This window comes from Meleagris gallopavo, chromosome 8, assembly GCF_000146605.3.
Source record: "Meleagris gallopavo isolate NT-WF06-2002-E0010 breed Aviagen turkey brand Nicholas breeding stock chromosome 8, Turkey_5.1, whole genome shotgun sequence".
Taxonomy (NCBI): domain Eukaryota; kingdom Metazoa; phylum Chordata; class Aves; order Galliformes; family Phasianidae; genus Meleagris; species Meleagris gallopavo.
This window is the reverse complement of record NC_015018.2, coordinates 30,305,335-30,321,283: the sequence shown is the minus strand read 5'-3', so window position 1 is coordinate 30,321,283 and position 15,949 is coordinate 30,305,335. Positions and strand designations below refer to the sequence as shown.

At 40.6% G+C, this 15,949-nt stretch overlaps 1 protein-coding gene across 3 annotated transcripts; it reads right to left on the bottom strand.

Annotated features, from left to right (window-relative positions):
• Positions 1-237: 237 nt before the first annotated feature.
• On the bottom strand, positions 238-15,588 carry ABRAXAS2 (abraxas 2, BRISC complex subunit). 3 transcript variants are annotated; one of them, XM_019617876.2, is made up of 8 exons: positions 15,480-15,588; positions 12,710-12,746; positions 10,160-10,226; positions 8,050-8,240; positions 7,426-7,545; positions 6,690-6,774; positions 4,923-5,037; positions 238-2,450 (listed from the first exon to the last, which is right to left on the bottom strand). In XM_019617876.2, exons 4-8 carry the CDS (start codon positions 8,193-8,195, stop codon positions 1,984-1,986), a joined length of 933 nt encoding a protein of 310 aa, XP_019473421.1. In that variant the 5' UTR covers positions 8,196-8,240; positions 10,160-10,226; positions 12,710-12,746; positions 15,480-15,588; the 3' UTR covers positions 238-1,983. The 3 variants fall into 3 exon arrangements, with proteins under 3 accessions (XP_019473421.1, XP_031410394.1, XP_031410393.1); XM_031554534.1 differs by lacking the exons at positions 12,710-12,746; positions 15,480-15,588 and adding an exon at positions 11,052-11,101 and having other exon boundaries at positions 10,156-10,226; XM_031554533.1 differs by lacking the exons at positions 12,710-12,746; positions 15,480-15,588 and adding an exon at positions 11,052-11,101.
• Between the last annotated feature and the right edge of the window lie 361 nt (positions 15,589-15,949).

The window sequence follows — 15,949 nt, the reverse complement described above, 5'->3', positions numbered from 1 at the left end:
TTCCCTTCCTATACGTAAGAGACATGCACAGCTTGGGCTATTTTGTTCTTGGAATGTCCCAGCACTCACACATCCCTGTACCACACAGACATGGCAGGTTTATAAGAGGCACTGCTTCACCTCCCTTCAGCCCAACGCACCACTACAAGCACCCTGCTATGGCAAGTCACCCATCTTCAGCTGCATTTCTGTACTCTGCTAAGGTCACTCATCAACACAGAATCCGACAAATATTAGAATATAAATTACAGGATTAAATAAGGTTTTATTGTCACATTTAACTGCTTTGTCAGAGATGTACATTTTGCAGGTTTCTGTGCGGAATAAAAATAAAACCAGAGTTGCCATCTTGTCAATTCTCATCTCGACACACGCGTGGACAGCCGAGCTGCAGGCGCTCACCGACAGCAGCAATGCACCCACAACCAGTTCTGTTCAATGGACTGCAAATCCCAAAGACAAAATGCAACAGCTTAAGGCTAACAAGAATCGTGTAAAATAGTTAAAACAGCCCACGAGATGCTGAATGGTGGAAGCACTTGATAGGAGAGTGGCAGTTTTCACATCTCGTTTGGCTTAATTTAGTACAGGTAAAGAGAGGCTAATGAGCAGAGCTTTTCCCACATACCCAACACGTGCTGAAGTTTCAGTCTTTTGCAAATCTGATGCATTCCTACCTTTAGTGACTGCTTTGTTCGTCAGGGTATAAACCAAAAGTGGTTGCTCACATCTCAAAGTGAGAAATGCCTACGACGCCCTCATCGTAAACTGTGTGTTTTCTCATTTACAGATCAGGGATTAAATCCAATAATACAAACGTTTTAGTGGCATAATTTCACATATTTTGGGCAACGTTAGTATACAAGCAGTAATTAAATAAAAATAAGTGCATCCAAACATGAAATTCTCTAAATACACCACACTTCATTTATCCCAAATGGCAATTTTCTGATGAGCTGCAGTTCAAATTAAAATAATCATTTACACATTTCATCCAGAGGAAAAGAGGTAATAAACCCAGGGGACTCTCCAAACAATCTTCTCCCACCCCATCCCCTATTTATTACATAAAATAACTCATCTAGAAGCGTAAATCCAATATTCAGATGCAAATAAAATGCAAGAAGCAGTCTCTGCTGTTTGCAATTTGCAGACTCCAAAGTCCAACCACGATGGAATTTACCACTTCCGTCAGTCATTTGCTCCTGTATGTGCACTTTGTATTCATACTAAAATAACAAACGAGACAATAAATGAGGCTAGTGTGGCATACAGTCATTGTAAACCCAGCAAAACCAGAAGAGTAATATTTTATGACATTCATTCGGATGATTTATCAGCCATCCCACCCCCCAACACCCTTTACAGAAAAGAAGGCAACTGACATTGTAAGTGATAGACACATTCTGCTAGTAAAAACGTTGAAACAAACCCCTTCTCTGTTAAAAGAGCATGCCCATAGAAGGAAGACTACATCTGTTCCAGTCAGGCTTCTCAGAATTATCAACATCTCTTTGCTTGCAAAGGCCAATTTGGCTTATCACAGAAAGCTATTTTGAAGGCGGCCCATACAATTTTTTTTCCCTTTCAAAAATTAAAATTCAAGGCATGATAGTGCAAGAGGTAAGTTTTGATTTGAGAACATTACTTGTAGACTAACTGTGCTTAGTTACTACAACCCATTTTATTGTCTTAAAGAAAATATGGCGACAAAAGCTACAGGATTTCTATAAATTTCATTTTGCCTAAGTTTACCAGTACATCCATGAACCTCATCAGTATTAGTACAACTTGATTATCCTAATGATTCCATTACAAAACTTGCAAAATGTATCACGAGGTGAATAAACCATCTAGTGCAAGTCTTCTACACTGTGTGCACAGTAATCCTGTGTAGTTCATCTCCTTCAGGTTTAATCCCCAAAGTCTCTCTGTAACAACGATGAAAAACAGTGTCACATTCCATTTCTTTTTCCCCCCCCATCAAATCTGAGAAGTTTGAGTGTTCCTGGAGTCACCATCGGGATGTGCTGGAGGCCGTGAATCCCTCGTCTGTGAGTATTCACTGTCAGATGACTCTGTAGGTTCAAGCAAGTTTTCGTAATCACTGTCTTCTGATTCATCAACATTGTCACCAACCGCTCTTTGGGAAGATGGCATGGATGCTCCATTACCAGAATATTTCAATCCTGTGTTTGTTGAAACGTAACCAGAAGAACCCACTGCTTGAGGTCGAGGCATAAAAACACTGCTTTCCAGGAGACTGTGACTGACAGTACTTTCTTGACTGGCTGCACTGAAATCCAAATACGGAGGGGGAGGATAGGAGACGTCTGAATCTTCGAGCGTGCAGCCTTCCACTGCAAATCCAGTGTAGGACATTCGTGGAACAAACATAGGTTCCAAGTTATCTGCTGGCATCTGCCTACTTAAAATTGCTTGCTGCAATCCTAGAAGAAACAAAGCAAAAATGGTGTACTTTATGCTTTTGTAACGTGCACTGCAAAGCCACCAACCTATAGCCACATCCACCCAACCCTTACCCTGCTCACGTTAAGATCCCTACAAACATAGCTGCATGAAGTTTCCATGACTTGATGCTTTTCCTTCTGTTTTCTGCCCTCTCACATCAAAGAGCAGCTATGCCAAGGGCTCACTGTGCCTATGACTCTTCAGTTCATGTGCCTTTAATAGTCAAAACAAGGCCAAAAGCCACAGATATGCCTTGCCTTCAAGGATTTCACAGTCTCAGCGTTTCATAGTGAACAGAGAGTAACATGAGCAGTACTTGCATTCCAACCTTGATGATGGAATGCAATCAGCACATGCTTATTAAGATTACAGATGACACTATGCTACTAATAGCCACCAGCATAACAGAGCATCAGAAAAGGAATTTCAAAGTGATCCTAACAAATGAGGTGATTAGGAAAACAATTTATGGAAGACACGCATAGGAATGATGAGCTGCACAAACTGCACAATAAGGGACTGTTGCATCCTTCTGCAGAAAAGAAACTGAGGTTTGCTGCTGATGGAACAGGCATTACACGTGTGTTGTGTGTAATGATACAACTGGAATGCTGCAGCTAATTTTAGGCACTCCAGGGTGAGAAACATGGAACAATTGGAGAAACCCTGCAGAACAGAAAGACTTGCTCCTGGTCTGTATATCACGGCCTAAGAGGACAGACTGAAATAACTTGGATCATTAGACAAGACTGAGGAAACTGCTTAAGCCTTCAAACATACAAGGAGGGTATTATGGAAAGTTAATTAGAAGGCAGCTTAAGTTGATGGTATCGTACATTAGACGTGAGGAGAAACTCCTGTCAGTAACACTTGAGTGCTGGGATAGACTTAAGTTTGACTGGTTTCTAACTGGTTATTAACCTCCAACCATCTGTCAGAACTGACACTCGTGTATTTAAGGCTGTCTTGCAGCTCAGTGCTAGACTAAGTGCTATCAGCTCAACTGAGCATACACCTCGCTTCTGGAAAATGCAAAAATCAAAGCTGAATAGTTTCTGTCATCAAGCCAGCGACTCTCTCTTACCTAAAGAAAAGGTATTTCCCTCAAGTGTCCGAGGAAGGAGTTAAATAACAGAACTGCAGTTTCAGTCAGCAATATGAGAACTATGGTGGGGGACTTCCTGGCATCTGGGAAGTGCACAGCCTACACCCCAGAACACTAACAAAATCATGTTGGTGATCTGCCACAAAGCCTCAGCTGACTTTATGCTCTAGTGTTAGAGCCACAGCCCATTACCCAAACATTCTCAAGAGAAGCAGGCTTTCACACGATACCATCACAGGAATCTGAATCAGATGCGCCCTTATCTTCCAGCCCAGAGTCTGATTAGCTGGAACAACTCACTCAGTAAAACCAAAGAAATTCTCCCAATATTGAGAGAGTGGGAGAACAGAAGGCCAGCTTCACTGTTTAGCTACTTGCATCTAAAAATATTAGCGATACAAGCTGCGTGTTTTCTTGTTTCAGCTCCCTCTGGCATCAATTCTCAGTCCAGCACTTCCATCTCTCTGGTAGTATCTGGAGACTAACACTGACTGCTCTTCCTCCTCCGCTCCCAGCTTCTGCCATATGGACTGAGATCAGCTCCAGCCTCACTAAAGAACCAGCTCTGCCTCTCACTGGCTTGTGGAGCAGCAGATCAGCAGATCCCTGGCTGTTCCATCACCAGCCAAGCAGGAAGCAACAGTGACTCATGCTGCTTATGTCTTGCAGATAGGCTGTGACCTGTGCAGGTTCTTCACCTCACCTGTGAGGTTCAGGGAAGGAAGAACCTCAGAGAAGGCTGAAGTTTGATCTAAACTACTAACATGGTAACAGTACCTCGCTGCCTGGAGAAAAAAGCATCCCATCAGAGCAACAGAGTGACCTGTTGCACAGGTGAGGTTATTAACCAACACAAGCCATCTTTCAACCTCAGACACAGATACAAAACCAATAAGAAAACGTAGCTAAAAATACAAAAATCGAGTATTCCAAAACATGGGAAGACAGAGGAAGCGTTTGCTAAAATATACAGGTTGTTCATAAGTTTATTTTTAAATATTACTTCCCATTTGCCTATTCTCTGCCTCTATTTCAAAAGGAATTTCTCCAGCGCCTAGGGGGGGTTTTCCTACTCCTGGTTTTACTACAACTGATTTTTTCCTGTGTTACTTCCAGAATTAACTCTCCCACCTCTCCCCCTTATTTCCAGCATGCTAACACTGGTTGACTCCTACAGAAATACTTGCAGCACACACACTTCCAAAGTGCAGATACCAGCCAGCCCAGCGCAGAATATTTTTTCCTTTTGCTATGAGCTATCAGGAATGCAGCTCAAAACAATTCCACAAAACATTCTGCCTTTACATTATCTTGTTCTGAAACAATGAAATGAGAAGGTACTTACTTATTTTTTGTTCTTTTTCGTTTTTCCTTTGTGCAATTTGCCTTTTTAACTTGTTCACATCGGCTTGAAAAGATTCAACCACACGTTCACTTTTTTCTACATCTATACATACTGCCTAGGAGGAAAACATCAGATATGCTCAGACTTTGCAACAAGTACAGGAAAGATTCCCAGAGCAACACGAATAAAGCCAATGCCACAGAAGAAGCCATTAAAAACACAAAGCTAAGGGCAGGCATTTGCTATTTCACAGCATTTTTTTCACTGGCTGTTGTGAATGCACAGATCTGCATGGGAGAAAAAGCACTCCCAAATCATTCCTCAGTACAAGGAAGATGGCCATAAGAACCAAAGATAGTTTCCCCTACTTGGTGAAAAAGACCTTTTTTTCCTGTTTGAACTCAAAGAGTCTACAGTTACCTTAAGGCACTGCCATTAGCAGGATAACGATACTATGGCAGCATGATTACAAAACCTAGCATGAAGGTGCATGCTTTTCATAGCAGGCCAAATTTAAACCAGAGTGTGAAACAGCTGTGTCAACAAACAACTGCCCTGAGCTCATCTCCCAGCTGATAACACTTAAATAAGCAAAGCCCAGTGATTTTCAGCAACGTTTCCCTATTCTGGCTAAGAAACGAATGGGAAATTTTAGGTAGAGCTTCATTTATGAGCAGTGCTGCACAACATGGGTCTCCTTTTTAATCCAAATGTGTTACGGTGGATTTTGTTTACATCTTCAGACAATAAATACTGCTCATCATCAGTAAACACAGCCAGTTTTGAAGAGTACACAACTCTAAAAGCAAAGATGAATCCTGAACAGCGAGTCATTAGCAATTTATTGCTTCTTCTTCAAAGGGTCACAACCAGTGATTTTACCTCCAGCTGCAGTTGAGAACATGAGCTCTGCTTACAGTGCTGTATCTAATTCTTAAAGATCACAGCACAAAAAAAGCCACCACACAAAACTAATTGGTGAATAATGCAAACACAGGCACCTCAGCTGCTTTAGCAGAGAACTTGAAGGTTCTCTGTGAAACACCTACTTGAAAGGTCAAAGTTCCTCAAGTCAGCTAACACCCAAGTTCTCTCTCAGCTCTGGAAGGACGTACAGCAGCAGGATGGGCATGGTAAAATACAACCAAGCCATGCTTTCAACAGGTAGGAGCACTCCCTGATGATATCACAGGGCAGATGTGAAGGGAAAGCCTGGAAATGAACTGTGACTCCATCACAATGAGCAGATGTGTGCACTCCTGAGGCAGCACAGCTACAGGCTGCGAGCTGCCAAGCTTGCATCTAGCAGGTTTGATACACCAGGAGCTTTCAGATGCTCTGCTACATTTGGAGCAGGATGCACTTGAGCTCTACTCAAAACATTCACAAGTTTTAACTAGCAGATGGAGCTCTGTGCTGCACACTACAAACCAAGAGCCAGGAATCATTTTTAAACTCACGAAGGCAAATCCCCACAGCCTTCAGGAAAGCTTTTCTTCAAGATGCACTCTTAAAAATAGCTATCATCTCCCAGAAATCTCTGAGCAACAAGTCACATTTACTTGCAAAAGACAAAGAATCAATGGCATTCATATAAATCATTTTTCAGAGGTCATTGTCACGTCCCACTATTGAAGTCAAACATTTCTGTACAGGTTATGAGAAATCATTTATGAGCTCTAAATAACTCCTGTGCTCTTGCTTTAATTAAAGGATGAAGAAAAGATGCCACATACACACTGACCAACAGTGAGTAAAGGAAGTTACCTGCACTTTTTCCTGAAGTGCATTATAAACCTGATAGATAGCCCTGATGTCCTTCATCACTCCGTCTTTGTCAAAAAAATCAGTACTACAAAAAGAAGCAGAGATCATCAGTTAAAGAAGACAACACGAGTTCCTACTTCATGCTCTCTGAGTTGCTGTTAAGCAGTCAATTGCTGTATTTCTAAAATATGTTTTCTTTTACACTGGTAAAAAAAGTACTAAGCTCTAAAGAACCAAAATCTGGACGGCAGAACATTTGATATCAAGGCTCCTTCTGAAAAAATGAAGCCCCATGTTTATTCAGATCAAACATATGCAGAAAACTCTAAGCTTGTATAATTTCATTGTCAGCAGTCCTAAGAGCTATTTTGGATTAACAAGATTTAAATAAAATCACGAAAACCAGCAATAACAAAAACTCCAAACACTCCAAATCAGTGTTCTGGTTTTAAAACAAGCCTGCATAGAGAACTGCTTGAGAAAAATTAAATAACAAAATAATCCTCCAGCCAGAAGGCCCACAGCACTGACTGCCCATAGCAAGTCTGCTTTTCCACTTAGCACATTGAGTTACAACTGTTCCTGTCAAAGATTTCATTCTAAGCAGAAAAAGCACAGTAGGAACCAACTGCTCATTCTCCTCCAGATCTGGTTGGTTTTTTTTTTTTGCAGTTTGAAGTGCATATCCTCACTATTTTGGGGAAGATACAGAAGGCAGAGCTTGGTATCACCTTACCCGTATTCCTTAATAACTTTGGCATAATTCTGAGAAGTATTTGGCACTGAAGACACTTTGTATTCCTGTTGACTTGTGTTGCCTAGATTAGGAATAGCAAGGGACACCCTTTGATTATACCTGTAGAGAAAGTTTAGAAAGAGTTCTTAATTACTGTTCAAGAAATTATTTACAGTAGTCTTGACACCATTCCATCTCTTTGATGACACCTCGTCTCATTTCCAAGCTTTTTAGTTAGGTTTATTATAAAAACTGCTAAATATTAGAGGTTGTGTTTAAATGCATGATCAAAAATCCCCTGGAGATGGACGTGCCCCTGTAGCTCTAACAGCCATTGTGCCAGAGACAGGAGGTTTCTCTTCAAATATACTGGTTTTATTGTTTGAGTATTTAAAAACTGAGACCTCTCACTCACCCCAAGACTGACTCATCACTCAGTTACTTGCATAGGGTGGTGGTGGGTGAAAAGCCATCATCACTAACAGCTGTACACCAAGTTAACACTTGATAAACAGAAAACCCTCTGCGTAACTGTGCCAACTTCTTTATACTGTAAACTACTCTGAGTAGCAATAAGAAACAGAACAAAAACCAAGGATTGGCTCATATAAGGAGACAGCTTACCTTCGGTTTGGTCTAAAAAGCACATATTCTAAAGCATGTGTTGAGTTATTTGCAGTGGAAATGAAGCTGAAGAGAAGGAAGACGAGATCAGGCACTCCAAGAATGTGGGTCAGCTGTTTATGGATGATGTGCTCCCTGTAGGACATTTGCTGCTGAGTGTTTCTCCTAAATCTGTACCATCCAATAACGTTCTGTGATCAAATGCATCAGAAAGAAGTATTAATTGAGAGATACAGACACATCAACTGATCATAAGGTTGCCCTAACCTTGATATTTTAATTAGCCAGTTCTTGCAACAGCTTTGCCTGACTGAATTACCAGAGGTTTGCACCTATTAAGTAGTCCCAGAAATGGACACATCCTGCTGCACACAACTGCTAACTGCTCAGCCTGCTACAAAGGCTCACATGCCCTCAGTGGCATTTAGGAGCCCACTTTCATTAGCTTCTAATTCAGTTGTTCACTTCTAACAGCAAATCTTGGAGCACCTTCAAATTATCAGACCCGAGTAGTTTTCAAACACAGCAGATGCACTCATATATATTTTTTTTTAGCCTAAACATTTCAACTGCCTATTCACTCGTATTGATTTGCAAGACACATTTCAGTGCTATGCAAACATATGTGCAAATGCTTTGCCTGCTCATGAGACGTATGGGACTAATCTGCTGTACACAGCCATAAAATTGTGTATTTAATTGTGATAAGGCTCATATGCACAGCAGATAAGATATTAGAATTCAATGATTATTTTGAACACAGTGCATTAAAATTATTTAGTGTAAATGGGCAATTAAATTAAGGCAATAATGACAAAGGATGCATCATTAACAACCCCAAGAATAGGCACTATCACACAGTGACACATTAAGATTGTGTACATTTATTGGAATAGAGCAGAATTGATGTATCTAACAATATGACACTCACTGTCATAATTAAGCACTGTTTTTAGCTTCTTACAGTAAAATCTGTAGAATTACACAGTCTGATGTAGTAAGTCATTTTATTAGCAGCATAGAACACAAGACTAGCTTAGTTTTAGGACAGCACTGCTGCTTTTCTTTTTTGACACTACAACAATTAATGTCATCAAATAATGTCATCAAATCTCTAGTACTTAATCACATGTATGTAACCACGTATGTTCTTTGTGTGTGTTCAAGTGTAAATACAGAAGTACACACAGAAGAGTTTATTCTGACAGCATTTGCTGGAAGATAAAAACCATCACAACGATTTACACTGCAGTCATTGCACAGATTTAGGACTTGCCTCCTTAAAGATCCCTCCTCAGCAGAACTGCCTGTAAGAAGTTGGCAGTTCAGGTTGGCGAGATGATCAGAAAGTAAAGACTGCAGTTTAATGATGGTAACTTCACCCTTGCTGAGAAGCAGAGCAGATCCCAGAAGCTTAACACATCAGCCTTCACCATTAGCTCTGTGATCACAGGGATGCAGTCTGCAGCTCTACAGCAGCTGGGATAACACTGGTTTGCTGCTGGTTTGTAACAAGAAGTGTAACAACAGAAAACAAAGCCTTCTATCTGTCATTCCCACCCTCTAGTAACTCTACTGCTATCCAGATGTTGTGAGCCCAACTCCTTTACGAACTAACAACATCCACATGACAGAAAGCTCCAACAGCAGGCATGCAACTACTTTCTGGCAAGATCTCCAGCTTAAAAGTGGCAGCGCAACAATTACCTTTACAAGGCTACAGCACGTTTGGTTTTTTTTAAACCCTATAAAATGAACTTTTTGGAACAGATTTTCAGACATAGAGAGACATTTTCGGTTGGCTTCAGCAGTGGAGTACACAATGGTTATGCTACACATTCAGCTCAGAAACCAGATGGTGCATTAATGCCAGCCCTTCATTTCTGGAGATATAAACTCCAATTCTTTACTCTTCTTCAGGGAATTTAGACACTGCTCCCAGTTTAACCTAAGTACCACAAACCCACTAAGTTGTGTACAGGATAACCCTTGTTCAGAACATCAGACCAGATTTGTTAAAAGGAATTATTTCTTACAGTTAGCTGTCTTTTCAAAACCATTCTGATTACGTTCTCTTACATCTAGGACAGGAGGAAAAGAGACAACTTACTTTTCTTCGATCCTTAAGAATCCTGTCCAAACTCTCCTCATTAACTTTGCCTGCATAGTCATAAAAGCTTGAACCAAAAAAGGAGAAGAGAAATGTAGGCACTTAGTTTACACACACACACACACACATTACACAAAGTAGTTTATATTCTTCAAATAGATGGCATTCTATAAATTAGAAATCAACCTCTGCAATTTTACCCTTATCCCAACAGGTCAGTATTCACACCACCTACTTAAGAGATGCTTAGCATACAAAGCCAGAAGCCTGGGGTGACTGCATAGCTAATAATAAAGCAGCAGTCACTCCCAGAGGAGGATGCAGAGCACGGAGGTGAGACATGTAAGACTAGCTGGTGCAAATAGTCTGTTTTCTAAACAACTGGTAACAAAAAATAATATGCCTGAAATTAGTAGTTCTCAAATGCTTTCACTGCACACGTTAGTTTGATGGCCAGCATTTCACTGGCAGTCTCTACAACAGAGGAAACATACAGAAACAGACTGTGGAACTGTATTTTGACCAGCATTCTGCAAATCCCTGCTTTGCTGATGGGAGGCCTACCTGCCAGAGAGGTAAGGGAAGCAGGGCCAACTGACATGCAGCTACAAATCACTTTCCTGAGCTCCAGCCCTGCAATTAAGCTCATGTGAACAGACCCCTGAAGCCAAAACAGTTACACTGGGGTCAGCAACAATCTCAAGTACTGTGGTCTTTCCACATGGCTCTGCTTCCAGAACAGAGGCCCAAATCCTAGCAGGTTGTTACTCTGAGGACACGACATGTTTAAGAATTTATAAAGCTATCCACACAGATAGGGTTATAAATTCAAATGGATCACACTTCATAACAGAAGCAAAAACATTTGAAAATAGATTCCTCCTTGACTTACCTGCCAAGTCCTCAGGCTCTTTCAAGAGCTGATATCACTAACACCTAAAGCAGTGCAGGAAAACACTCTGTTTTAGAGGTCTATGATCTCAACTCTTGTTTGTGTAGGGAAAAAAAAACAAAACAGAAAATCCTGAGCTCAGTACTTGGCTGGTAAATAAGGGTGGAAATAAGATTTGGTTTAATATGCAAGTTACTTTGAAGATTAAAGCTACAATTACTGATTTCAGAGGCATTATCTGCATAATCTTTTCAATTCATTCTCACCACCTTTGCATATTCTTGTAAGGATTGAATATCCAATTCTTTCTTCACAACTTGTAATTCTCCCATGGGATGAGCAACCACTACTTCACAGAACACCCTAATTTGAGAACTGCACAGATGAAGATATCAGGTCTTTTAAAACCATTCAGTTCCTGCTCCTTGCTAAACGCACTGGGGCCAAGCCTGTAACATTCATCAACAGTGCAAGAATAGAGAGCAGATGAGCCACAGGACTCCTTAGCCTGGTTGCATTTAAATCACAATGATAAGGCAGGATGCCCCCACACAGCAGCTGCTGCAATTAAAGGAACAACTGGCATCTTGCTCTGCTACTGGGAAAGATTACCTGAACTTTGTGTGATTTCCCTATGCTCTGAAGGTAATACATCCATCCTTGCTCACGTGCAGAAATCATGCAGTGAAATGCAGACTTCCTCCCCTTTTTTCATCACCTCAGATAGTAACAACACATTTCTTGACTGGGGAAAGCTGGTAAACGTGATCGGTTTTGAGATGTGCTGCACGAAGCACCAAAGGGAATCAGGAAGGGTCCACCAGACACTGGGACATTATCTCAGTGTGTGGAGCCTCCAGCATATAAATCACTAGGATAAGAGCACCCTTCTGTAATTATCAGATAGCAGATGATAGAGTGCAGTTTTTCTCTCTAATGTAACTAATGTCAGTCACAGTATCTAAGGTACTGCGTCTTCTTAATTGGCTGGAAATCTCTAAATAAAGACAAGAAGAAATTGATTGGGAATTCCTTCTGAAAAAAGATTTCTAGGGAGCAATTTAGAAGCCATCGCTGTATAACAAATGAAGACTATACAGAAAAGCTACACGTAATAGATTAAAGCTGCTAAAGGGAACATCAGACCTATATTTAATTTTAATTCTGGAGTGCAGAAGATCAGAAGGCAAAAAGCACCAGCAAGCTGAAAGCTTTGTAGTAATTAGTGCACATCAGTACAACTAACTACAGAACTCGTTAACCCAGCAGGTTTATAAGGTACTGCTACCCAGCAGGCCTAAGCAGAGTTAGTCTAGGACTGTGATAAATTAAATTGGTTTTGACATTCACCTTAATTATCAGTGATATGACTTAATCTGACTTGCATCCGCCTCCACTGCATAGGTGGCAATTTAAAGAGGTAGAAAAAAAAGCCTGGTTACCTCAGCACTCTTTCTAAACTAAGACCTCATAGTAAGGCAGTAGGTACCAAACTCCCATTGCCATGGTACGTGCAATTCACATGCATTTCTGTACCATCACCAGGTGAGGAAACAACACAAACGTTGTGAGGTACAGCTGAAATGCTGCTACATTTCAGTGAGCTGTTTTGTTTTATATTTCACAGCCGACACCAGAAGAAAACAGAAAAAGCTTACCTAAAGAGTTTTGAACATGGCTCATGGTTGTGGATTTCTGCAATAAAAAGAGAGACATATGTCCAACTGCTCAAGATAAAGAAGTTACAGTGGCATATCTTGCATAACCTTTCCACATCACGGCTGTTGAGCAAATAAACTTCTGTATCAGACCACACAATGTCCTTTCGTGTCTCAGCAACTCTTGATGACACAGCACCATGCCCTGAAAGCAGCTTCTCTTTCTCATCTGCCATTTCATAGAGGAAAATACTTGAGCAATACACAAGACACGCACTAGCTCTGATATATATATCTATATATATCTACATATATCTGAGACTAGGGTATACCTGTAAGGTATTTTACCTCTTCACAAAGACATTTATGATTATTTCCTCTTTAAAAATCTTTCCACGTTTTACTTGCATTGATATTCACTGCTGTTTTAATAAACAGTGTTGAAGAGAAGGGATAGGGGAGAAAAACCACTGAAACTTTAGACATGGGAATATTTAAGCTGGCAAGACAACTAGAATCTATTATGAGAAAAGGTGTTAAACAGCACTCCTTAATGATGAGCTGCATTTTCATTTTACACAACAGAATTATAAATTCTTAATAAGTTGCACAGACATTTTTCACTGATGGGTTACTAATAAATGCTAAGATGTTCGTTTAAGGAAAGACTGTAGCATGCCAGTAGTCACAGAGAGGAAAAAAAGCAAAAACCCAAACCATTCAGCTTCCTCTAATACCAAGCATGACTTCCTTTTCGTGGCATTCAGTACTACTGTCCAGTTCTCCTCTACTCAGACTCCTCAGATACAGTCTGTCACTGAATCATATTATCATGCTTTCATCACATAACTCTTGTCTGAAACCAAATGCTGCTCAGCCCGAGCAGACACACGTGGCAACACTATTTCACATCCTATATCAGAATGCTGCTGGAGTGTTCAGCAACATCTCTGTTCAGAGCCTTCCTTCCTGCGTGACTCACTGCTGTTCTGACAGCCATGATGGCAACCTCAGCAGAATCACAGACAGACCACAGCTCCCAACAACAGCAGACTGCACACATTGGCATGGCAGCACATTCAGCCAGCATCCCAACAAGGCCCCAAACATCAGTGGCACACACGCTGCCTGAGAAGCATCACTATCACCAGCAAGAAGAATTTGTCGTGCTGCTGTTTGACTTTGAAACAGCTCCAAACACAGAAAGCCATGTCAGCTTCATGTTTTCATTCTGGCATGCAGGAATCTGTGGGAATGATCTGCTAAACAAGGCCAGCAAATTTAATTATTCCAGCTCATACTAACGCCTCCCAGCAAATCTACTGACTATGACTGCTGAGAATACATTACTTGATTCTTGGGTTACTGCATCACTACACAAATGCTGTGAAGCTGTCATCATTCCAAATCTGAGTTTTCCACACTGACTTATTTTACATAAATACATAGAGTATCTTTGCTACATACACACTTGAAACACACACACAGTGCCACTAAGCTTTGAGATAACAGACACAAAAGTGCTGAAGTTCATCTGTGAGAACTGTAACGTAACCATCAATTGCATTTCAACTCCTAAACTCTCTGGTCAACTTGTAAGGCTGATAAATAAAGGCTGTAGTGAGAATTTGGTCAACAAAAAGTATCCAGAATATGAAGCAGTAGGTTTATGAAATCAGACTAGGGTGCAGCTGCTTAGTGACATTAGTGCCTTGCATCAGTAACTACAACCAGATAGCACTGAGCAGCCACGTTGAGTTTTGTCAAACAGACCTCAGTTGCTTCCCTTGCTACAATACTTTGTGTTGTTATGTACACACAAGATCTATCCCTTTATTTTTTGTAATTTCTCTCACAGATTAGAACAGGTCACACAGTCAATTTATCACCTATTTTTCCAAACCAGGAATCTACTTAACTTTCCAGATCTACACATACACAACCAGCCCTACTTCAAGGTTGCAAGTATCTTTAGATGCACCATAACATAGCACATGTTCCACAGACCATTAATTCTGAAAATATCATTTGTGAGATGACTGGAAGATGTCTGTGTAACAGCCAAGCTTTATAAAGATCCTGGAAAGTTATCTACAATCCATTCCACAAAGTCAATTACATGTACATTTGGGTTCTTACAGATGTAGGTGTATTTTAACACTAAGTTATATGTATGCATACAAAATGGAGATTTGCTCTTAGGGACTCCCTGATTTCTGTAAACTGCAGAGTTGGAAACCTGTGATAACTCCTCACTGAGGACTTCAACCAACAGATATTCTGCTACCAACGTTTCAGCTTTCATAACAATAAATCAGCAGTACATACCAGCTCTTTTGTCACTGAAGTAAACCACTTGGCAAATACTCCTTGACAAATAACATCACAACACCTTACAGTGCTACATCTACCAGCCACTCATCCTAACCCCCTACTATAAGTTTACCCCCCTCCAGTATTTGTAAAGTAAAGAATAAGTTTATTTTATTTTGAGCATATGCCTGCATTTAGGCAACCATGCAAATGGGAAACTCTCCACAGCACCACCTCTTCTTCACAAGAAGAGATGCATAAAAAGCCCCGTATCTCACAAATGGCTTTTCCTTTCCTCACACCTCAATCGTGAACAAATAACGTAGCCAGTGGTTTCATAACAACTTTAAAATGGTGGTCTCAAATGTGAAATAGTAATTCTTACTGCACTGTTATATTGAGAAATGAAAAACCCAACAGTGCTTATCTCAGAATTTCTCAAAGCTCTGTTACTTACCAATTACCTGTAGAAATTCTGTGTTGCTGATCTGGGAGTCACTGATGCTAAAGGTCTCTTCTTGTCTTACCTCTCCGAGCAGAAACCCTTCCTGCAATTTCAAGGGAAACAAACAAACAAAAGACTAAAAATAGGGAAAAACCCACAACATGCAGTAATTTATTGTAACTTTCTTAGTATTAAATGGAAGGCTAAATACAAAGATATTGTTTGACATAAGCACATGGGCTGTTGCAAGTATAATCTTACATTTACTAGGGTTGATACCCCAATAATAACACTGTAGTAATGAGCCACTCCATTACAACATGGGGATTTCATGACCAAAAACATCCATTGTGGTGAAGTGAATGCACCCTCCCTGTAAGCATTCAAGGCCAGGCTGGATGGACCTGAGAGCAACCAGGTTTAGAGATAGGTGTCCTGCCTATAGAATTATAGAATCACAGAAAGGCCTGGGTTGAAAAGGA